This window comes from Heterocephalus glaber, unplaced genomic scaffold (assembly GCF_053883595.1).
Source record: "Heterocephalus glaber isolate CG9 unplaced genomic scaffold, H.glaber_assembly_v1.0 deba00001606, whole genome shotgun sequence".
Taxonomy (NCBI): Eukaryota; Metazoa; Chordata; class Mammalia; order Rodentia; family Bathyergidae; genus Heterocephalus; species Heterocephalus glaber.
Window position 1 is genome coordinate 13,908,533 of NW_028258377.1, and position 23,454 is coordinate 13,931,986.

General features: G+C 47.4%; 1 protein-coding gene across 5 annotated transcripts in view; it reads right to left on the bottom strand.

Moving 5' to 3' along the window:
• The window catches only part of Hrh2 (histamine receptor H2), a 46,529-nt gene that overhangs the window by 15,631 nt on the left and 7,444 nt on the right, over positions 1 to 23,454 (bottom strand). For 3 of the 5 annotated variants that reach the window (XM_087194826.1, XM_021239324.2, XM_021239326.2), the window contains exon 2: positions 7,811 to 9,339. In XM_087194826.1, coding sequence (XP_087050952.1) covers positions 7,811 to 8,886 — 1,076 coding nt within the window. In that variant the 5' untranslated portion in view covers positions 8,887 to 9,339. The other 2 variants (XR_015444774.1, XM_087194827.1) reach the window with 2 other exon arrangements.

Genomic DNA, 23,454 nt, shown 5'->3' on the forward strand with positions numbered 1-23,454 from the left:
TGGCTGTTTTCCACACAAACGTAGCAAGTAAAGGGGACCAGGAGGGGCTGAGATCCAGCCCTCCTGTGCATAGCACAGCCATGTGCTCTGGGGCTAGGTCCCCTGGTGGAAGGGCCTTTTCCTCACTTGTTTACTTGGAATGTGCACCTTTATCTTAAGAGTACAAAATAACAGTGGTGGACTGGAAGTTATGGTTTCCTTTCCCTCCCACCCCAGCCCAGGAAGGCTGGGCTGTTGACCCTCAGGAGCTGGTAGGTGTAGAGTGGGGAAGGGCACTCCAGAGCCAGAGGGATCTCAAAGCTCCAAGCCAGGGCCTCCAGCTGGACTCAAAGGCACCAACCCCAGACCTGTAAATAAGAAGTTCTCTACCTTTCCAGTGACTCCGGGGGGCGCCACGATTTAGTCTCCTTGTCTTTGAGGCTGTGAAGGGCTTCCCACCTCCTCTCTTTCTGCTCTCCTTTCCCTGACTTCCTCTGGGGCAGGGGGGATCTCACTCCCCAAACTCTCTGAAGAGACAGAAGATGAATGGATTAACATCTGGCCACAGCCTCTGCTCTGCTTGGCAGCTTTGCAAAAAGGGAATCATTCTGAGCCCACAGGGAAGGGAGGGAGGCATCTGGGCCATATGGATAGTCCAAGGCACAGCCTCATAGCTGTAGTTCTCCACCCAAAGCCCACAGGGGTCAAAAGCTGCCACAAAGCTCCAAGACTTGGTGAAGGAGACATAGAGCCATGGTGGGAGGAAGGGCAGGGAAGCAAACACTAAAAGAATGGAAAAAAGAAATGAAGGAAGAACAAACAAAATGTAGAACCTTGAAAAGATTAGGACTGGGGATGTAGCTCAGTGGCTCCGGACATGCCTGGCAAGTGCAAGGTCCTAAGTTCGATCCCCAGTACTGGAAAAATGAAAGCAAGAAACCAAGAAAGGAGGGAAGGAAGGAGGGAGGAAGGAAGGAAGGAAGGAAGGAAAGAAGGAAGGAAGGAAGGAAGGAAGGAAGCTAAGTGAAAGAAGCCAGACACAAAAAAATCATGTATTACATGAAATGTCCAGATGGGACTCACCAAATTAATTGGGGCACAAAGTAGGCTAGTGGTTACCTCTGCATGGTGAGTGTAGAAGTGGAAGACAGGAACTGGAAGGGGCTAGCTAAAGGGGCCAGGGCTTCTTTTGGGAGTGAGGAAAAGTTTCAGGATGGATTGTGATGATGACTATACAACTCTGAGTATACTAGGAGCCATGTCCCTGTACACTTCAAATGGGTGAGTAGTATTGTATGTGAACTATTAAAAGAAGGAAAGAAAGAGAGGGGGACTGGGAGGAAGAGGCAGGGATGAAGGAAGGGAGAAAGAGAGAGAGAGACAGAGAGAGAGAGAGGACAAAAAAAGAGGAGGAAGAGAACAGAAATTCACATTTGTTAAAGTTCCTGCCACACACCAGCAATTATGCTAAGTGCCTGCACTCTTTACTTTCATTCTTACAACCCCACAAAGTCAGTTAGATAACCATCATTGTTTTATAGCTCCGACTGTGGAGTGATTTGCCTAATGTCATGTATGTAATAAGTGGAGAGACCATGACCCACATCACACCGGTCTACCTAAACTTCAACACTCCAGGGGAATATCCCAGGCAGCTTTGAGGTACAAGGCATGACAGCTAGATATAAAACCCACAGCTGAAAACCTACCACACATAAGGCAGCCCCAGGATCTCAGATGTAGGGGACCAGCCAAGTCCCTGAGCCTTGGGGGAGGGAACTGTCCAGGTACCTCTGTGAAAAGCACTTGTAAAAGCTATTCAGAAGTGCAGAAGTCAATGTACTAAAAAGTTAGACTGGTTTAGAAAGCCAGATGAAACAAGTAAACATGTTTGTGGCCATAAAGCAAATTTCCTTTCTGGGCAAGAGCTGTTCTGGGGAAGTGTGTATCAGACCTGTGGTTCTGTCATACTGCAGATGTTGCAGCCACATCTTCCGAGACAGGACTTGGAGCAGAAGATGAGCCGGTTCCCCCTCCCCCATCCCTCAACCTTTGGCCAAACCAGTGACCCAGTGGACACTCTCCAGATGGGGGTAACTCTGGATGCTAGTTCCACTGAAAAGCTCACATTCCATGCTACTTTCACATGTGTCTTTGCTATTCTAGGTCCCCTTTGTGACAGAGCTGGGGGAGCTGCTGGACATTTCCCACCTCAAAGTCTGTGACTCACAGCTGGCCCTGCCTGGTGCTGGAAGGCCTGCCCCTGATGCCAGTTACTGTAGGAAGCTAGTCTCATATCCAAGAAAAGGGAACTGGTTGTCTCTGAGTGCTTCCTAGGTTCCTGGAACTTCCCTCTTTGAGATTTAGTTTTTCATTTCTACAGTGGGGGTGGCATCTGTTCACTTCTCAGAATTCTCAGGAACATAGAACATCCAAGCATTCACTCTTTCATCCATTCATTCAACAATATCCCAGGACCTGTGGTGAGCCAGGTTCAATACTAGGTGTCTGGGAGGTAGTAGGAAGCAACACAGACATAAGCCTGCCCTCCAGGAGCTTATGGTTTAGGGGGAGCAGACATTAAATAAATGGAATAGAATCCAGAGGTGGAAATCACATGGGTGGGACAAAGTGGGGACATGAAAGGAGGTTGGGAAAGTGGCAGGAGCCTGGTATTGCAGAGCCTGGAATGAAGACTTTGTATTTTATTCCACAAACAACAGAAGGGATGGGGCATTGCCCAGTTTACTTTTGGAAGTCTTCTCTGGCCATAGAGAGCTGATGTGAGGGCCAGTCAGGGGCTGGTTGGAGGCTGCCTCCTCGGGATGTGGAGTGTTGGAAGGAGGAGGGAGGAGGCACTATGCCCAGTCAGGCTCCAACACTCCAGATGTCTGCGCAGATCCAAGCCTTTACAGGCAAGCAAGGGGCTCTGCAGGAATGAGGAAGTGCTACGCCTGCCGGGAGGGGCTGCTGATAGGCTAGATGCTTATGAATCTTATCTCTGGGCCTTGGGAGATTGTGGGGAGCAGAGACTGGGTGTGAAACAAAGAGCACCAGGCAGGGGTCCAGCCACCCCTTAGCTTTCTTTGCACTGAAACCAGGTCATTTGCCTCCCTGTGCCTTGGTTTCCCTTTCTGCTATCTATGGGACCAGCACTGAGGTGTTGGTCAAAGGCAGGGCCTAGGTCAAGTCCAGGGAGCAAGCATTTCATTGTGGAAAGGGCCCAGGCTTTGAAGTCAGATGGCCTTGGGCTCCAACCCTGGCTCTGCCATAACTGAGGCTGTGGGGCCTGATGCCAGCTGCTTTGCTTCTGGGAGTGGCTGCTGGTCCAGGATCACACTCGGAATCTCTGCTTCTCTGTGAGAAGAGGGCCTCTGCTTGCTCACTGCTACCCCAAACAGTGCTGGTGTCTAGCAAATCCTTGGGAAATTTTTTTTTTTCCTTCCCAGTACTAGGAACTGAACCCAGGGCATTAGGACTATTTTTTGGTACCGGGGATCGAACTCGGGTCCTTGCGCTTGTGTAGCAGGCGGCGGAACCACTGAGCTAAGTCCCCGGCCCCAAGCACTATTTTTTATTTCGAGACAGGTCTTCCTAAGTTGTTCAAATTGGACTGGCACTTGCTATTCTCTCTCAGCCTCCAGAGTCCTGGGATTGCAAGGATGTACCACCATATCTAGCTTGGTAAATGCTTCTGAATGAATGAACAGAATGCATTATTTTGGCTGGGGCAGAGAGGGGTGGAGGTAGGCTTGGGCTTGGGGATGCTGGCAGGAAATGGAAGAAGGTAGTCAGGGACTGAATTGTGAAGGTCCTTTAGCGCCAGGTAGCAAGTTGGGACATGTGGCAGAACAGCCCCCAAATAGGGCCACATCCTCATTGTCTGAGAATGTTATATGCAAAAGGGACTTTGGGGATATGGTTAAGTTAAGGAATTAGAGGTGGGGGGATCATCTTGGATTATCCAAATATAGTAAGCTCGCAATGTAATCACAAGTGTCCATGTAAGGAGGCAGAGGGCCATTGAGTTGTAGAGGAGAGGTGGTGACACCCGAGAGGTTGGAGTGATGAGCACAAGAAAGAGGCCATGAGCCAAGGAGTATAGGAGGCATCTGCAAGTTGTAAAAAGTGAGGACAGGGTTGTTCCCTGGAAGCCTTCAGAAGGAATTGGCTCTGACAACACCCAGCCTTCAGATTTTTAAACTCTTAAACTGCAATAGAAGAAAAGTGTGCTCTTTTTAAGCCTACAGTTAGTGGCCATTTGTTATGGCAGCCACAAGAAATGCACCCAGGGCTATGCTATGGGTTGGAGTGGAAGTTACTGAGCAGGGACTACAGGAAAGACTCATGCTTTGGAAAGCTCACTAGGAGTGATGGGACAGTGTGAGTGGGCAAGGGGATCGGGGCCGAGGAATGAGAGGCAGGCAGGGAGAGGGGCAAGGGGATGAGCAAAGGCAGGGCAATACAGGTAGGGAAGGAGCAGACAGAGAGCCTCACGTTGGAGAGCAGGCTGCTGGCTGGCCACAAGGAAGGGAGGACTGGCCAGCTCGGTCACTGTCTCCTGGCATCTCCCTCACTGACTATGTCTTCCGCTCCACCCAGGGCAGGCTGGATCAGTTCCCTCCAGAATTCTTGGCCCAGGCACACACTGCAGTGCTGGCAGTGAGAAGGCTCTGGCTCAGTGCTGGTTTTTGTCCCCAGGTAGAGCGCAAGAAGGACATGCTATCAGTCGTCAAGGAAGCTGGGAGCCAGCCTTATCAAGGAACATGCCAGGCTCCGATTGCTCTGGCAGCCTCAGTGGGAAAAGCCCCTGGCTCTTCTTGGCCTCCTGCCACTCCTGTGACCTCAACCTTGGCATGAGGCCTTCCGTCTGGCTCCTCCATCCTCCACTAAGCCCTTCTGCCCACTGTGCCTCCATTATGGTCTCTAGGAACCTGTGCTCTGGTCCTGGCCTGCAGCTGCATGTGACCTCGGTGGACACCATCTCTTAGCTGGGTGGCTGTGAGTCAGAGGAGAAAGTGGATGCTGGTACCCAGCAGTGCACCCAGCACCCAGAAGACACTCCATTACTGATGCTGCTATTTCTGACAGAGCTTCCTAGATCATGTCACTTCGAGTGTTTACTTGCCTTCTCAGAGCCTTGATTTCCCATCTATAAAGTGGAGATTAAACAGACCCCTACTTCACAGGGTTTGCTGAGAATGAAATGAGGCCCCCAGTCTCAAGGGTTCAGCCCCACCGTGGATGAGCAGGGCTTTTCTGTTTGCATTTAAAGTCACAGTGCAGCCAGCTGAATAAGGATGAATATGGGAGCCGAGGGTGTGTGCTGTCTTTCAATGTTGGGAATGAATTTCAACCCCTGCACATGTTGCTCTGAGCCATCACCAGTCTGCTTTGTAACTGAGCTGTGAGCAATTCCAGGTGGCGAGAGCAGCAGCGTGGGGTCCACGGCTTCTTACCTTTCTGTGCACCCTTAACATGGGACCCAGAGAGTAAGAGCAGGATGCCCCTGCAGAACGATTACTACGCGGAAACAATCTCAAACATGTCAAGTGGTAAATAGTGGGTGCTTAGTGAATGTTCTCTACTCTTGTTGAGTGCTCATTGAATGAGTATGTGTCCTTAAGGATTAGGGTAGAAGGCAGTTTATTACGCCAGGAGTCGAATAAGAATGAGTAGTACAAAATGATACACTTGACTAAACTGAATAGTGCCACCTCCTTCTGTCTAATCCTTAACCATGTGGTTTTTATTCTTTTTTTCTCATACACTGTGAACTAAATTAGCTTTGCTGCGGAGGCTGCCTCCTAAATGTAGGATTGTGGAAGGACAGGGTCAAATGGGCATTTCATCCATCAAGACAGGCTGTGGATGGCTCCAGATGTGCATGCTGGACACACCTTTGTGCTGCTGGGGAGGAGGAATTTGGGAGTGTGGATGTAGAGGCCAGGAGCCCAGGAGGTCAGGGAGATGGCCTGGGGAAGTGTTCAGGAGCTGGGAGGCTCAGGCTTGCTCTAGTAGGAGAGCAGCGGAGGGTGGAGGGCCTGGCCCCAAGTCTGTCGGGGACACTCCACACCTGTGGGCAGAGGGTGACAGCTGCATGGACCAGAAGGGCTATGAGGCCCAGGGCTCTTGTGAGGGAGTTTTGACTCCACAGCTGTCCATCAGAATGCAGAACCCCAAGTTGGGGGTCTGCAGTGTCCCCTTGAGTTTTTGGTGAGTGTGAGGTTCAGTGATTGAGAGTAGACTCACATCCTGTTGAGGGCTGTGGTGTCTGTTCAAACCCCTTAGCTCATACCACCTTCAGGCAACTCTGCAGCGAGCTGAGCAGGCCACACGACACATCCAACACTCTACAGGGTGAGGAAACTGAGGCCCTAGAGGGACAAGGAATCGTTCAAGTCACAGGGCAGGTGAGGGCAGAACTTTTTCCACAAAGAACATAGTTTTGTAGCTGACCTTTCATAATTTCTCATCACAATCAACATGCAGAATGTCATTTCTACATCCCTGGCACTCAGCATAGTTCATGATATGTGGTAAGAATCTGACAACTATCTGCAAATGAATGAATGGGTGAATACATGGATGGATGGATGGATGGATGGATGGGTGGATCAGTAATATAGATCAGCATTCTGAGAGGCAAAAGCTTGGTCTGAAGGAAGATAAAGGAAAGCAACATTTATTGAGCAACTTCTATGTACCAGACATTCTGTAAACATTAGCTCATTTGTTTCTCTCAACAGCCTAAGCTCAGACAGGAGCTGTCTCTCCACACAGTGAGTTTTCAGTGTCACTCAGGTCTATCCTGCACTGACTTGGTCACCAGGGAATTTATCTAAATCTCATTCTGATTCTCTTTCTCTTTTCAGCCTGGACTAGTCCAGGAGTGGAACCCTGAAGTTTCTTCTTTCTTTTATATTCTCACTCTGCATATCCATTAGTCTGCAAAATTTTAATTAAAAAAAAAATAGCCCACTAGATTTTGCTTTCTTCCCCTTTCTCCTCTCATAGACCAGTGTCACACTCTCCTTGCTGACATCCCTGTTTGCAGGCTCACTCTGCTCCTCCACATCAGGGCTATTTTACCATAGCATAAATCTGGGGTATAGCTCAGTGGCAGAGTCCTTGCCTAGCAAGCACAGTGAGGCCCTGGGTTCCATTTTCAGTACCAAAAAAACCCAACCCAAACCAAACAAGCAAAATCCAAAAACAAAACAAGGCACCCACAACACAGATCTGCTTAGGTTATCCCCGTCTTGGCTCTAACCCTTCCATTTTCCCTGTCATCTCTTGCCTGGCTTTCAAGCCCACCCTCCCATCCTTTTTTCCCCGCTGACCCGAGTGTTCCCACAGTAAGAGCTGATACACAATAGGTGCTCAATAAATGGAGCTAAGTTTCTCATTTATCCCTACAATGGGCCCATCAGGAAGCAGAATTAGTGCCTGGCTATTTGAGTGCTGTCCCGGAGGACTTAGTCAAATACTCATGACTCCTAAGTGGCAGAGTCAAGCCTCAAAGGTCTTCTGATTGAAAAGACAGCATGGCTAGAGAGAAGGGCCCCTGAGTCTGGAGTCGGGAGTCCTCTGTCCACATCCTAGCTGAGTGGTACTTGACAAGTTAGACCGTTCTGGTGATCCTTTAAAAATGGAGGTAGAATGTTCTAATTTGGGAGTCATTGGAGGATTAAATGAGACTGTGTTCACAAAGTGGTCATGGAGCATTCTCAGCACATCAACAAACACCATCTACATGCACCCTACTGCCATCACCCCCGAGATGCCTCCCCCTTCCCTAATCTGGTGCACAAATGGCCAGTGCTGTTACCTGTTTGTGGCTCCCTGTGGGGCTGTAACTTCTGTCCCACTCCACACCTGGAGATTCAAGGGTTTCTCCTCCTGCCACCTGGGTTCTCGGCTTTGGCTCCTGATCAGCTGAGAGTTGTTCAGCCTCAGAGAAGTTTCATGGGAGTTGCGGCTGGCGAGCTTGCAGCAGAAGAGCTGATGGTAAGCAGTGCGGAAGTCTCTGTTGAGGGCAGCATACAGGATGGGGTTCAAGGCTGAGTTGGCATAGCCCAGCCACAAAACGATGGCTTCAAACACCTCATTGACAGCATCATCCCCTTTCAGCCCACGGTAAACAAAAACAGTGAAGTAGGGAAACCAGCAGATGATGAAGGCCCCCATTACGGCAGCCAGTGTCACTGTGGCTTTGTGCTCCCTGATGGTGGCTGCCTTCCAGGAGCTGATGTGATTGATTCTCTTGGCCTGCTCCCGAGCAATCTTGAAGATGCGGAAGTATGTGATGCACATTATCAGCAGAGGTAGGTAGAAGGTAACCAGTCCGTCCACCAACCCATACACTTCATTGACCTGAACTTTGCACTTGAGGGTGGTGTCATTATCCTTGCTGGTCTCATTCCTGCTATTCCAACCCAGGTGAATAGACAGGAAGGACAAGGTGATGGAAATGACCCAGATGAAGACTAGAGAGATGGCAACCCGAGCTGGGGTGATGAGCACAGGGTACCGTAGTGGGTCGGTGACAGCGCAGTAGCGGTCAAGGCTGATCATGAAGAGGTTGAGGATGGAGGCTGTGCAGAGCATCACGTCCAGGCTGGTGTAGATATTGCAGAAGACCTTGCTGAAGCTCCATTTGCAGGACAGCTGGTAGATGGCAGAGAAGGGCAGCACCAGGAGGCCCAAGAGCAGGTCTGTGACTGCCAAGGACACAATGAAGCAGTTGGTCAGACTGCGGAGCCGGCGGTTCAAGCCTACAGCCAGGCAGACAACCACATTCCCGGCGACGGTGATGAGGATAAGGACTACAAGGATCACACTGATGGTGATCTTGTACACAGTAGAGTCCAGGCAAAAGGAAGAGGCTGTGTCATTGAGCGCCATCCTGGGACCCTTCTGTTGCTGCCCTGGCTCTTGGCTGCTTCTCTTCTGCTCTTACCACTGGGCTCCAGGCTCAAAAAGAAAGTGTCCAAGTTTGGGGAGGCTTCAATGACTTACCCAATGCTGTTTTTCTAAAAATAAACCAAGCAATACCCTGTAAGGTGTGGTGCAGGAGTAGGAATGGAGAGGTAAAGGCAAGACCTTGAAGTCACATTGGTGGTTCAAACGCCAGTCCTCAGCGAGTCCCCTGAGGAGCCAGCTTCCTCCTGGGGCTGGGGTAGATCGCCACTCTCTAGGTTTTGCATATAGACCGAGGCCCTGGGGCATGTGTTTGGAGGTGGCTTTGTTTTTATGCTGGAGGGATCATGCATAGACTCAGCCTTATCCTCCATAGTTGGCTACTGCTCCCATCTACACGAAAAGGTCTTCCTCTCTGGGGTCACTGGAAATCAGGAGCTGAAAATGCAAAGGTGAGTGCTGAGAACTTCAAAACCAGACAAAAGCATGGCCCGACTCTAGGTGAGTCGTTCCGGATCTCTACCTCCTGACGAAGTGGTGTGGGCCATTTTGGGCACCTCTCCTTAGGAGAAATGGAGGGAATTGGGATACACATAGGGAGAGGGAACGGACACAGGTTCAAGTGGGTGGAACTCCCACAGGGTGTTTCCTGTGGGAAACAGTTGGAAAGGCTAGGAACATTTATACTGTAAAAGGGGCAGATCTAGACACACGCACTAGGCTCCACCAGAAAGGGAGCTGAATCTTTGTTTCCTGATGGTTCCCAGTGCCTGACCTCACAGACAGGCGCTAAACATCTGATAAAGGATAAGATAAATGAGCCAATAAAAATGCAATTTATTTGCTCTTAGAAAGTGCTGAAAACAGTATTTGGAGCTGTTGTTTTTACAAGAGGTCAGCAAACGTTTTCGAAGAAGGGTCAGTAGTGTATGTTTTCTCCTTGGAGCCTGCAATCTCTGCTGTAACCACTCAACTCTGCCACTGTGGTGAGAAAGCAGCTGTTTCAGGCTGTGCACAAACTAGTGAGCGGGCTGTCCTCCGGTAACTATGAACACAGAAACGTGGATTTCATGTCATTTTCATGTATTTCAAAATCTTCGTTTTTTTCCCCAACAGTTCAAATATGTGAAAACCACTCTTAGCTCATGGGCTGTACCACCAGACAGAGGGCCAGATTTAATTTGAAGTTTGTCACTTGTTATCTCCATGGTTTGTCAATCCCAGCCTTGCTCAAAACTCATCTCTAAATCTTACTTTTTTGCAGTACTGGGGACTTAACCCAGGGCCTTTGGACTGAGCTATATTCCCAAACATCTATCTATCTATCTATAGACAAGGGCTTGCTGAGTTACTAAATTGCTCAAGCTGGGCTCAAACTTGTGACTCCCGCCCTCTCCCAGCCCCCTAAAGTGTTGGGATTACAGGTGTTCATCACCACACCGCTCTTACTCCACATGTCTTATTTAGCAGCAGCACACGTGGTTCCAATATAGGTATGCTGGTATGGAACTCACTGGGTCCTCTTAAGGATCTGTGGGAAGACTGGTCATGGTTTGTCTCATTCTTTTGCCTCCCTCTGTCCCTTCCTCCCTCCTTGCTCCCTGTTTCTCTCTGTCCTTTCTGAAAATATCACTTTAATAACATATCAGCATATAAAAAGCCTCTTGGTTAAATCAAAGCCTCTGGTCATCAGATAATCTCCAAGATTTCCTTCCAGTAGTGATATTTGTGTATTTCCAACTGGTAAGAAACAAACTAAAGACTTGGGTGCTTTCACCCAAGCTCCTCCTCATTTTTCAGAGAGCAGTCGGCAGGCAATCTCCCAAGGTCTGAGAGCATGCACAAATCGGGTCGACAGCAGAAGCCCTCTCAGAAGCAAGCTAATCTCCATGGAACATAAATTGAGCCTCTCACAGCATCTTGCCTGGAGCGGTTTTGCAGCCTGAATATGAGAAGCCTCATTTAATCATAACGACTCTGCTGGAGCCGGGATCAGGGCTCCCCATCACCTCCTGCTGCTCCAGCTGGCTCAGCCAAAGGCTTTGTGAGCTGGGCCTCTGGGTTCTATTTTTAGAAGATCTTTTCATTACATAAATAGCCCAAACAGCATGGGTCTCACTGCCACACTTAATTAACTTTGGAGAGGACAGAAAAAGATATGTTTTTTGAGAATCTCTATTTCTGATTAAATTTTTTCTTCTCTCTCTCTCTTTCTCTCCTTCCTTCCCCTCCTCTTTTCCTTTCTTTTCTTCCTTCGCCCTGTCCCTTAGTCCCTTCCTCCCTCCTTATTTTCCTCAACATTTTATACCGAGCATTTCCAAGCACTCACGTAAAGTTGAAAAAACAATACAATGTACATGGCATCTTGTCTTCCTGTCGACAGGCTCAACTCTACTTCCTGTATCCGCTCTCTCCTGCATGTGTGTGTATGTGAAAAAGATATAAAACTCATTCTGTCACTTCCTTTCTCCACCTTGCAGGCTGCCAACAGATGATTCAGTTGTACATTTCACTACTTCCTCTTATGTGATCTTTGTCTTAATTACCCTGGAATTGGCACTTTTGGAGAATTTACTCATGCAGAACAGCGCCTCCCCTCCACTTTCTGCTAGGGAGGCTTTACTTGTAGGCATTGCCAGCAACTGGAACCTGAGCGGAAGGAAGGCTGGTCAGTTTATTGTGTGCCTCTCTTCTCAGGGCCTTGGAGAGCATCCCTAGGAGCAATCATAGCTCAGGCATCTGTGCAGCTTGCAGACAGGAGCCCTACCCTGTGAAGTTGGGGGTCTGATCTTTATTCTGTAAAACACTCTCTGAGAAGTGAATGGAGCTCCCGGCCTGACAGCAAGGTTTTGATATTGGACAGATCTGGGTTCTGATCCCAGCATGGTCACTTAAAGAGCTTTGTGAGCTTGAGTGACAAAGGTATCATGGGGATGACAATTACTCCCTGTTCACTGGGTGGATATGAAAGTAAATAAAGGAACAAAATTCTCAGTGCCTGACATGTGATAGGTTCTCATCAGTTATTTTTATCATTGCCCAAAGCCACAAGACCAGAAACTAGCATTTACCCACACTACATGTATTTGCTAAAGTCTTGGAGGTTCAGACACTGTGCTGGAGTCTTGGGACACAGCAGAGAGCACAACAGGAATTGTTTGCAGCTATTGCTGGGTGGGCCTGGCTGGGTCAGGGGACCTCAAGTAAGCCACTGTAGAGTTGCTTATTTAATCGAAGCTGTGCTGAGAGTTATATGATGAGAGTAGAGAGAGCCACACAAGTACATAATGGGGGATCTGAGCAGTCTAGGGGATACTGAGAGCTTCCCTCAGGGGAGGTAATCTTTAGGTTGTGATCTGTCCAGATGGGAATGAGAAACTGAGTGAAAGCAAGAGGCAAGCAGATTGCAGATAAGGAGGACAGCAGCGGCAGAAGCTCCAGAGGGGTACGGGGGACTTTGACCCCACAAAGGGTGATGTCACTGGGTCCCTGGAAGGCAGTTCTTCATTCTCATCCGCTTGGCCAGGGACCCAGTGCTGAGGGCATCGGAAAGTGATCCTAGAATCAGCCCATAAGAAACAGCCCAAGTGGGTCCCCAAAGCAAGTAGCTTTGTAACGTTCATTCTGTAAGGGGCGAAGACAGAACTTTCCAGACCCCAGAGTGTCTGCCCCACATGCGGAGTTAGACCAGAGAGTCACAACTGAGAAGATCCTTGGCCTTTCCGGGGAGCCTCTTCCTGCTCACAGTTGTCAGGATGGCTTCAGGCAAGAAAGGCTGATGACCATTATGTGCTAGGGATCTGGGGCTTCTCAGCTGTACACAGAAGCCTGTGCACATTCTGGGGTGGGGCTGGGTTGCAGTACCTCAGCAGTTTAGATACAGCCATGAGGTGGGTAACAGGAAGCAAGAGTGGGGGCCTCAAGGGAATATGGGGACATAGAGGAATGAAGTTTAGCCCTGAAGCTGTGCTTGTGTGTGTGTGTGTGTGTTTGCATTTGCACACATGCATTTGAAAGAGGCAGTGTTATCTTGGATCTGGAAAACCCCACTGACATTAAAAACACTCAGACTACTGACCCAGCAGTTGTACTTCTAGAGAATTTGGCCAGGGGTTCCCCCATAGAGCTGCTTGTGTTAGCAAAGGTTGGCAAGAGCATAAAAGTGCATACAACAGAGCATGAGGAAGCCGCTAAAAGACCGACTCAGATTGCCTGGGCTTCATGTGAGGCGGTCTCCAAGTGTGCCAAGTGTGACAGTCACATGGCAGAATGGATACATGTGTGTGTGCCCATGCATCTGTACATGTTGATGGGGTGGAGGGTCGGCAATTGAGGGGTACTGTGAGAAGGGTGACAATGATTGCTGCTAGGGAGGCAGGGGTGGCCAGGACAAGGGTGGGAAGAAGATGTCTTTTTCACTGTACTCCCTTTAGGACCTTTTCAATCTTTTTATCCTGTGCGAGTAGCCTTATAATTTGCCGGCAGAGGGGTAGAGAGAAGAAAGTGTAAAAGAAGAAAAGTGGGTAACCAGGTCATGCTTAGGAGCAGGACGGAGCCATATATTTGGAATGGGCTGCACATTGTTGCTGGCACTGGGTCTGCTCACTCCAAGAACTCCCATTTTTTTGCAGTACTAGGGATTGAACCCAGGATCTTTGCACTGACTACATCCTCAGGCTTTTTCTTATTTTTTGTTTTTGATACGAGGTCTTGCTAAGTTTCCCAAGTTGGGCTCTAACTTTCAATCCTTCCAACTCAGCCTCCCAGAGTGCTGGGATTACAGGTGCGCACCGCTACGACAGACTCCAAGAACATTTCTTTAATAAGTCCTGTACCCACCAGCACATAGCCCTCAGGAACCATTCTTTTTCTCTCAGTAACTGCATGGATTTTACAATCAGATAATCCTAATCTCTAATTAGGCCATGTCTCCCAAACCTCCTTTGCTGTTAGGATAAAAATAACAATGTCTATCATGCCCTGTGTGAGCTGGCTTCTGCTAGCCTCTCCAGCTGATTCTCAGAAGAAAAATTTAGCTGGGGATGGAATGAGGAGAAGTTTGGACTTAATTATGAAAGCAGTAGGGAGCCATTGAAGCTTCAGGGGAACAGGCCCAAGATCATCCTACGAACTGGCCACAGATGCAGGGACCCAAATCTATTGATCCCTGCCAGTGAACAATCAATGGGACATCACTAGCATATATAGGGACACTAACTTCATGTGAGGCCCAGTGGTCTATTACAGCATTGGGAGGGAAAGAATTCTTACTTTCCGCACTTTAAAAATGCAAATGTGAAAGCCAAAGCTCAGAAAAGGTCAGACACTTGCCCAAACTCTCAAAACTAGGCAGAGGAAAAGTCAGCATTTGAACCTGGGTCTGTCTGCCTCCAGAATTCTGTTTTCAACCACTATGTATTTAGTTTTTCATGTAGATAAAGGGCTGTGGGCTTTAAAAAGAAATGGCATGACTGCCTGTGCCTTTGCAGCACAAGACACTTCCTCCCACACAATCACAGTCAAGGACGCTTTTCATCTCTGTGGTTGCATATTTCCGACTCCTTCCTCTTAGATAGTGGGCAGAATATTTGGTCAAAGTCTTGACAGCAGGAAAACCTCTAGCCCAGACTGTTCATTAATGAGAAAGGCACCAGCCTCCCACAGGCTTGGTCCTACCTCTTCTTTCTTATGGGCCTCCAGGACCCCAAGTCAGGCTGGTTTTTACTTCTGTCCTCAAGCACGTCTTGCTCCTGGCTTTGCAGACCCTTTTTGGAACCCCTCTGCACAGGCTGAAATGCAGCAGGTCTGAATGTCATCTTAATTGGGGGCAGTCCAGGTGAGAAAGAGCCTTGCTACCTCTTGGGTGTGTATTCTCCAGCCCAGAGTTGAGTGGTGAGATCAAAGCAGTTACCTTATAATGATGCACATGGTGAGAAAGGTCCACTCCCATTTGCCAGGCACCTACCATGTGCCAGAAGATAACAGTAGCTATGGGGCAGATATAATTCTTATCCCATTTGACAGATGGTGAAACTGAGGTTCAGTGAGGATAAGTCATTTGTCTAAGGCCACACAGCTGGTGAAGAGGCAGCCAAGGCTTTGAATAAGCCTTGGCTCAGAGTCTACGAGCAGCCAGCCATATTCTCCACCCCATCCCAAAGGCATGAATCTAGACTCTAGTCCAGTTCACTCACTGATTACTAGTGTGACTGGTTCTTACTGCTGTGTTTTCTTACTAACGAAAGACCTACACCTTGCTTAGCCTCTGCCAATAGGGGACGTGGGAACCTGAAGGTCTACCTGGTGACAAAGTCCCTTTGTTTTGTTTTTGCTTTGTTTTTGTGGTACTGGGAAACCTAGGGTCTCATGTGAGTGCTCCACCCTGAGCTACATCCCCAGCCACATAGTATGATATGATATGATACGATACGATAAAATATAGAGGAGTTCTTGCTAAGTTGCCTAACCTGGCCTAGAATTTGCAATCCTCCTGCCTCAGCCTCCCAAGTAGCTGAGTTACAGGTGTGCACCACTATACCTGGTTAGTTCTTTAGTTTTTGTTTATTTGAGGAAATATTTCTCCTTCACTTCTTTCAACTGAGGTGAAATTTATATTACATGAAATTAACCATTTTAAAGAGTATCGTGCAGCAGCTTTAAGTGTTGCACAACCACCACCTCTACTTGGTTCTAAAACACTTTCATCAACCTCAGTTGTTCCCCAGTCCCCATTTTCCTAGCCTCTGGAAAACACGGTCCTGGTTTCTGCCTCTACAGACTTGTCTGTTCTGAAAACTGTGAGCCCAAATAGCTTATGAATCATAAAAGGGGGGGAGCTGGGTGAGGATCCCTGATTCTCTTTTCCACCCTGACCTTCTCCAGCCTCCAAATGCCTGGTTGCTCAGGTTAAACTCTTTGATATCATCCTGGATTCCTGTCTGTTCTTCATCTTTAATATCTAACCCATCAGCCAGCCCTTTGGATTCTGCCTCTAAAATCACTGGATCAATATCTATGCATGTATGTATGTATGTATGTATGTATGTATCTATCTATCTATCTATCTATCTATCTATTTATCTGTCATCTATATATCTCTATATCTGTCTCTGTTTTGGGAGGGTTTACTCTCTTTTGCAGCTGCCTTCAACCCTGTCTTTGTCTCCTGATCGGGATTCGGATTTCAGTATAAATATCACCTCTGCAGAGGAACCCACCATGACCTCCCCAACAAAGCAGCTCAATTCACTCATTGTCATAGCTGCCCCTCTGGCCTTTTTCATAACACATTTTCTCCCCTGGCTGATTCCTCCCTTCCATCTCTCCCTCCTCCTCCCTTTGTCCCTTCCTCCCTCTCCCTTCTTCTCTCCCCCTTCTTCTTCTCCTTCTTCTTCTTTTTTTTTGTTTGTTTTTGAGACAGTCTCACCAAGTAGTCTAGGCTGGCTTTGAACTTGCTATATATCTTAGGCTGGCCTCAGACTTGGAATCTCCCTGCCTTAGCCTCCTGAGTACTGGGATTACAGGCACCACCACACCTGGCTTTTCTGGTTTATTTCTTGTTTCTCAGCTCACTATTTGTCTCTTCTAGCTGCAGTATGAGCTCAGTGAAAGCCAGGATCTAAGATCTGCTTTGACTTGATCCCTGACAGGCACTCAATGGAGAATGAAGGATTACTAACTAGATCAGCAAAATCTATACTGAAAAGAACCATCATACCAATCCCGTGGCCTATTTATTGGGCACTTTGAAGTGACAAGCAATGTTCTAAGTATTATATACATAATCCCATTTAATCTCCACAATAACTCTACAACTATTACTCATCTCTGTTTTACAGATGAAGAAGCTGAGGTTTATGCTGTTTTGTGAGTTGGCTGAAGTCTATCAGCGGTGGGTTGGTTGGCAGCTGTGGTCTAGGGAGGGAGCTTGTAGGACAGGACATCGGGGACAGATGGGCAACTCCTGCCTTTGCTCTTCTGGAGAGGCAAGGTCTGGGTTACGGTGTTTGCAGAGAAGCCAAATCTGTCACTCATGGGCAAAACTGCCCTGGGGTCAGGAGCTGGGAGAGGAAGGACACTGAACTGGGAATGTAGAGTTGGAGTCTCTGACTTGCTGAGTGATCTCCAACAGATTTCATGCATTTAGCTTCCTCAGTAGAAAGATGAGGAGATGGGCTTAGAATGTCTTGAAAGTTTTAGGAGCAATGATATCTGTGTGTACAGTGGAGAGGAGGAAAGGAATCATGCCCCTCCCCATAATAAAGTAGGAGAGCTCTGAGTAGAAACAAAACTCAGTGGTTCCCTAGTGTTCAGGAACCCCTCCTGCAGCATCTCAGAGAGACATTCACCTTGCTCTCCTTGCAAACCTCCATAGATGGGAACCTTATTCTTACACAGCATTTGCCAATCAGTCACAGTCATTCAAAGGCATGTATAGGTCCCTACACACTCTTTTGGAAGCCATACCCCACTGCAAAATAAATGCACTTCAATTTATACACATGCCATAGAAAGTGTAATTTGCATGAGACTGTTTTATATAACAAGCTGCCATTGACAAGCTGGCATAGTGTTATATTGTGAATGTTCAATTAGACACTTATTACTTGCAATTTTGTGGTTCTTTGTATTTGTATTTTAGATCTGGTTCTTTCTGCGTGTGTGTGTATGCATGCACATGTGAATTCTGAAGAGCTCTGAGGCCCGGAGAACAAGTTCAAGTCCCTTTCTCCAGGCAGCGCTACAGAACCCCAGGTCCTCCGGGTCTTCCTATCTGTACTCCTGACAGCCCTGATGTCTGCCAGGGGACACATCACCACTGTCACAGCCGTCATCACAACCCCAATCATCAGCGCCGTCACTTCCACACCACTCCTGCCACACAGCTGGGCACCAGAGCCACCCCCACCAGCAGTGTCTTTGCTTCCTCTCCCTTCTCTCCCCCAACCTCGTTCCTTGAAAGTTTTGCCTTTCCAGCCAGGCCCAGCAGCTTTCAGGTCACCTTAAAGATATCAACAGCAAACAGCTATCGCTCGCCAGGAATATTTACACAGACTTGTTATCTTATATAACCCTCACTGCCCTCCCACACTTTCTCTGGGCCCTCCATGTGTCCATCACCTTAATTCAAGTCCTGCGGGAGAACTCTGGGCAGTAGTCAGGGCAGTCTGTGTTACATCACTTTGCAAATGTAGCACAGAAAGGCTGAGCAGCTCAGCAGAAGTCACACAGCTGGTTAAAGAGCCCAGCTTCTTAACTTCCAATTTCGGATGTCTTAACTGGCCCCACTCCTCCTGGATCTTCCAACCTCACTGTTCTTATCCTCCCTCCAAGATTTTTGCCAAATTCGCATCATACCACCTCTATTTTGTTTTCGCCTAACATTTTTTCCTTGTAGTGGTTGAATTTATTGCAAAGAAATTGCTTGATCATTACAGTAATTACCAGGATCACTTCCCCTCAACTAGGTCACCCTAAAAATAAATGCAGTCGAAGAACAACCAGTATCTTTAAAGTCTCTGTAGTTGCTGGCCCACTCCTGTCTTGCCCCAGCCCATCTTCCTGAGAAGGGAGACTGGCCTGCCTCATAGAGGCCCTAAGGATAGGTTAGCCCTTGGCTGCTATGTTCTCTTTGCCATAAAAGGGAAGCTTGAAGGAGAAGGGAAACGGAGTCTTGTCACGGTGTTATGGGTGCTTGTTGATATCTGTGTCACTAACCACCAAACCCAACTTGGGACCCTCCACCGTACCATGGAGAGGAGCCAGCCCAGCCAGTGTGTGCATGCTGGCTTAGCAGCTGCTTCACTCTGTTGCTGAACAAGACACTGAAGGTCGGGAGGCTGTTTGCCCATCTGTAAATGGGCATAATACCAGCCGTGCATCACTAAGAAGATGAAATGTGAAAGTCAGTGGGGCGGTATCAGGAGCATTTTGGCCATCAACAAATGGCACTGTTCCCTACGGGCACTCTGCAGCCTACTCTGAGAAATGCTCATTTGAAGTCCCACCTTCCTGTGAGCCAAGGTGCCCCAGGTTGTCAGATGGGGAACAGTAAATCTGAGTGTCCACCAGTAACAGCTGGAATGCTAGGGTGCAGCCAAGGTGAGTCCTGGACATCTGCAAGGTGAGGGGGCCTGGCCTGGGGTCAGAAGGCAGAGAAATGGCTGTGTTTGTCAAGGGATGGTGATGTAGGAAGACTGGAGAGGAAGAAGAGATGGTGTTAGTGGGTGCTCAAGTTCACCTTTCTGTGGCTGTGGCTGCTGGAGGTGGTGGAGGTGATGATGAGGAGGCAGGTAATGGCTGAGTAGGAGGTGGCAGGGCACTTACAGACTGGAGTCTGACTGGGGACACAGAGTGCTACCAGGCTGTACGAGCAGAGTAGACAGAGGAGACTGGGAAAAATAGGAGGTCTTGGGGTTTCAAGCAGAGTAAACCTTTGGAAGACTCTCTCCCTTAACCTCCTTCTGCTTTCTGAGAAAGCTGCTGTACTGCCTGGAGGGCAGCTTCTGGAAACCTTTCTAGAAAGAACCCCAGATTTCTCTGTCCCCTTCCCAGAGGCTGCTGGCCATACCAGCCTTTTAGTTTCCAAAAGCATCACCCCATCACTACCCAGCCCTTTCAGCAGAGGTCAGAACCTGCTTACACATTCTGGTGATCCTGTGCTTGGTGCTCATGACATCTGTCACTGCGTGGCACTCATAACATCTGTCACTAATACCGCAGATGCCATTCTTTGCTTTTCAGTGAGTAGCTGCCAGGCCACTGCAAGTTCCACAGGTGCAGGCTCTGTGTCCATTTGCCCACTCTCATGTATACATGTGGTCCAGAAGCACTGGGACAGGCCCAAGTCTAGACAGGCTTACTAAACAAGTCATGGGCCAGGCCAGATGGCTATTCACCTGGAAGGGAGTTTTGCCATCCCAGTGTGGCAGGCCTTCAGCCAGTGGTAGGGGCAGGGACTGAGCTGCAATCTGAGTTGTGCAAACTCTCAAAAGGGCCTGGGGGCTCAAGAGTCTTGGGGAATTGAGCTCCAGGCAGAGGGTTGTGTTTGCAGCCAAACTATGGCAGTGTTCTCAGGCACAGTGCTGGTCTGATAGGAAAGTGTGTGTGTATGGGGGGGAGGATGGGAGCTCTGAGTGGGTCTCTGAGTCATCTGCTAATAGGACTGAGGACAGGAAAAAAACCCAGTTGTCACTGAGTATGTAGGGATCCCTGTCTAGAATTCCAATGGTTGACCAGGCTGCCTCTCCTTGATTATCTTCAAGACAGGGAGGTCATTCTCTTCTAGTAACTTGCATCTTCCCTAGCTTTCAAAATTTTGGATGCTATGATGAAACCAGTAGCCACAGACTGAGTTCAGCCTACTGAAGAGTGTTGTTCAGTTTAAACGATGCTTATGAGCTTTTACAAGAGAAACAATACTCAATAATCAGGAGATCTCATTGAAAAATCTAGGTGTTTAGTTAGAGATGGTCCCTAATAATGATGGTTCAACTTAGGGTTTTCAACTTTGCAATGGTACAGAAGCTATATCCATACAACCATTCTGTTTCCTTATTCAGTAAAACATCTCAGATATTCAACACTTAATTACAAAATAGGTTTTGTATTAGATGATTTTGCCCAGCTGTAGGCTAATGTGAATATTCTGAGCATGTTTGCAGCAGGCTGGGCTATGATATGATATGTGGTAGATTAGCTGAAGTAAATGCATTTTTAACTTACAGTATTTTTAACTTCTCATGGGTCTATTGGGACAGAACCCCATTATAAGGAGAGGAGCATCTGCACTTATGAAAAATAGGCCCGGCTCACATTCAAACCTGCTACTTTTGGGTTGGGGCTTGGGGCTAGGAGACCCCCTCATCAGGCATTGATCCACTAGGCAGTGACACAGTGCAGTGATGATACCTGCCTGGCCTCCATGGCATGAGACTTTGCCGCCTTGAGGGAGCAGCTCCAGAGTTAGCAGTCAGGCTGCTTAGAAAATCCCCATCAAATTGCAGAAGCAGCTGGTCTTTAAGATTCTGCTTAGGCCATGACTAGAAAAGACAATGTCCCTTTAGCAGAACCCTAATGCTTTCTGAAAGTGTTAAAGGGTCCTTTTGGGGTATCACATTTAAATGGGACACATGACCTGGTTTGCACCCTGATTTGAACTTAGCCATGGTACAAAGGCACCTGAGACAATCAGGGAAACGACTGTGGATTGGATTAACTAGATTAAGAATAGATTTCTTTCTGTAATTCTGTTAGCTGTAGAAATAGAAAAGCAGTCAGGCACTCATCAGTGAAACAGACATTTAAATCCTTATTAGTAAAGTGCTCAATTATCATGTCTTTTTTTTTTTTCTGGGCTAGGGATCTAACCCAGAGCCTTGTATTTGCTAGAGGAAGCACTCTAGAGTGCACATGTAGAGGAAGCATTCTACCACTGAGCTACACCCTCAGCCCTCAATATCATGGATAGACTTTAAAATAGTCAAGGAAACAAACAAAAATGCGCATGGTAATGGGGAATGGATAGAAGACAATTGGCAAAAGGGGAAACACCATTTGGTCTGAGGAAAGGGAAAGCAAGGACCCATCACACTCTTTCTCTACTGCCATGCACCCTTGGGAATATGGGACAGACCAGAGCCTGTTTTGGAAAAGTTTGCATGAGCCACTCAGCATGAGCAGTGCTCAGTGGGCCCCATGATTCACCATGGAGTGAGCCCTGCCCTCCCTATCTATTCCCTGACCCCCTGCATCTCCCACTGTCCTTTGTGGATATGTACAACTTTGCCCATGACCTTTCTACCTTCTACCTAAACTGCTCTGAATGCCTTTCACTTTTACTCTGCTTCAGCAGACACAGAATTTGAACCTTGTCTGCCCTCAGCATGGCACTCTACCTTCAGCCCCTCACCCACCCTCATCTAGCCTCCAGGTCCTGGATGAACAAAGCATCCTTCCTAGCACCTGCAGAGGGCTCTACTCTCTCTTTTGCTGCTTACTGGTGGGAGCAACTTAGGGGAATGTCACTTTGCTTCCAGCACACATTTTGCTTTCTACCAAAAGGGGATAATAACTTCAATTTCGTGAGTGTTGAGAGGCTTCCAAGAGATTAAGAGCCAGCATTTTCTAGAGCCAACTACCAGGGTTGCATTATAGTCTCCTCCTGCTCTCTGAGCTGAGCAATAGCTCAGGGTCTTTCTGCCTCAGACCCTTCAACTGGAGAAATGGAAGCCACAATCGTCCCCATGTGGTGTTACCTGACTACTGCGGGCAGTCAATGGGCCAGTGTGTGTCAAGCCCTGGCATTAACTACTCATTCACACTTGGTGATGCACAAATGCTTGGCATAATGCTCAGTCCCAATGTGGTACCTCCCTTCCTCCAGACACCCACCATGTGGTCCTGCTCTGTCATTTCTTCCAGAACCTCATCCATGTCTCTCTCTCAGCAATGTTCTCAGCACCTTCCCTATCTTCACACTGTACCTGGTCTACCTGGTTTCTGCCCCAGGGACCAAACCATGGCTTCTCTGACTCTTGCCTCCCTTTCTGTGTGCCTCACTCAACCCAAACTCTAAGTATGAAAAATACTGCAGGGTCACCTGTGTTCTCCACAGTACTTGAGGGTCGCAAATAACCTTTGTATGTTCATAAGTAGAAAAATGGCTGAGTAAATTATTTCCTAGTAAAAATACTATAGCTGTTACCATCATATTTTGGAAACTATAAAATAATGAGAAATCTTACATTCAGTTAAAAAATAGCAGACTTCAAATTGTACAGAGAGAATGGTTGCAACTATGAACTCCTACCTTATTAACATACAGGAGGAAAACAACAACTAAAATTTAGGCCTAGAAAGACTGGATGGTAATAATGGTTTTCTTTGCATGCTAATACCACTTATTATTTTCTCCTTTGCACATTTCTTTATTCAAATTTTTCTACCTTGTGAGTTAATTTTACAGTGACTAAAAAACAACATATAAGGTGTAGAATAGTGTATATAATATGCACCCCTTTGGGGCAAAAATAAGAATGCATATATAATATGAACATAATATGAATATAAATAAAACAAAGTAGTCCCTTTATTTGTAGTGTTGCTTCCCCTGTGGCCAACCACAGTTTAAAATATTAAATAAAAATTCCAGAAATTAACCAATTCTTAAGCCTTCTGAGTGGCATGATGAAATCTCATCTGTTCTGCCCAGGGTATGAAACATCTCTTTGTCCATTGTATCCGCTCTGTATACACTATCCATCCATTAGTTACTTAGTAGCCATCTTGATTATCAGATCAGCTGTCCTAGTATCATAGGGCTTGTATTCAAGTGACCCTTATTTTATTTAATAATGGCCTTCAAGTACAATTACAGTCATGCTGGGAATTTTATTATAGTATATTGTTATAATGGTTCTATTTTATCACTAATTGCTGTCAATTTCTTTTTCTGCCTAGCTTATGAATTTAAATTTATCATAGGTATATATAGGAAAATATATTACATATAAGGTTCTATTCTATTGCTGGTTTCAGGCATCTCCTGGGGGT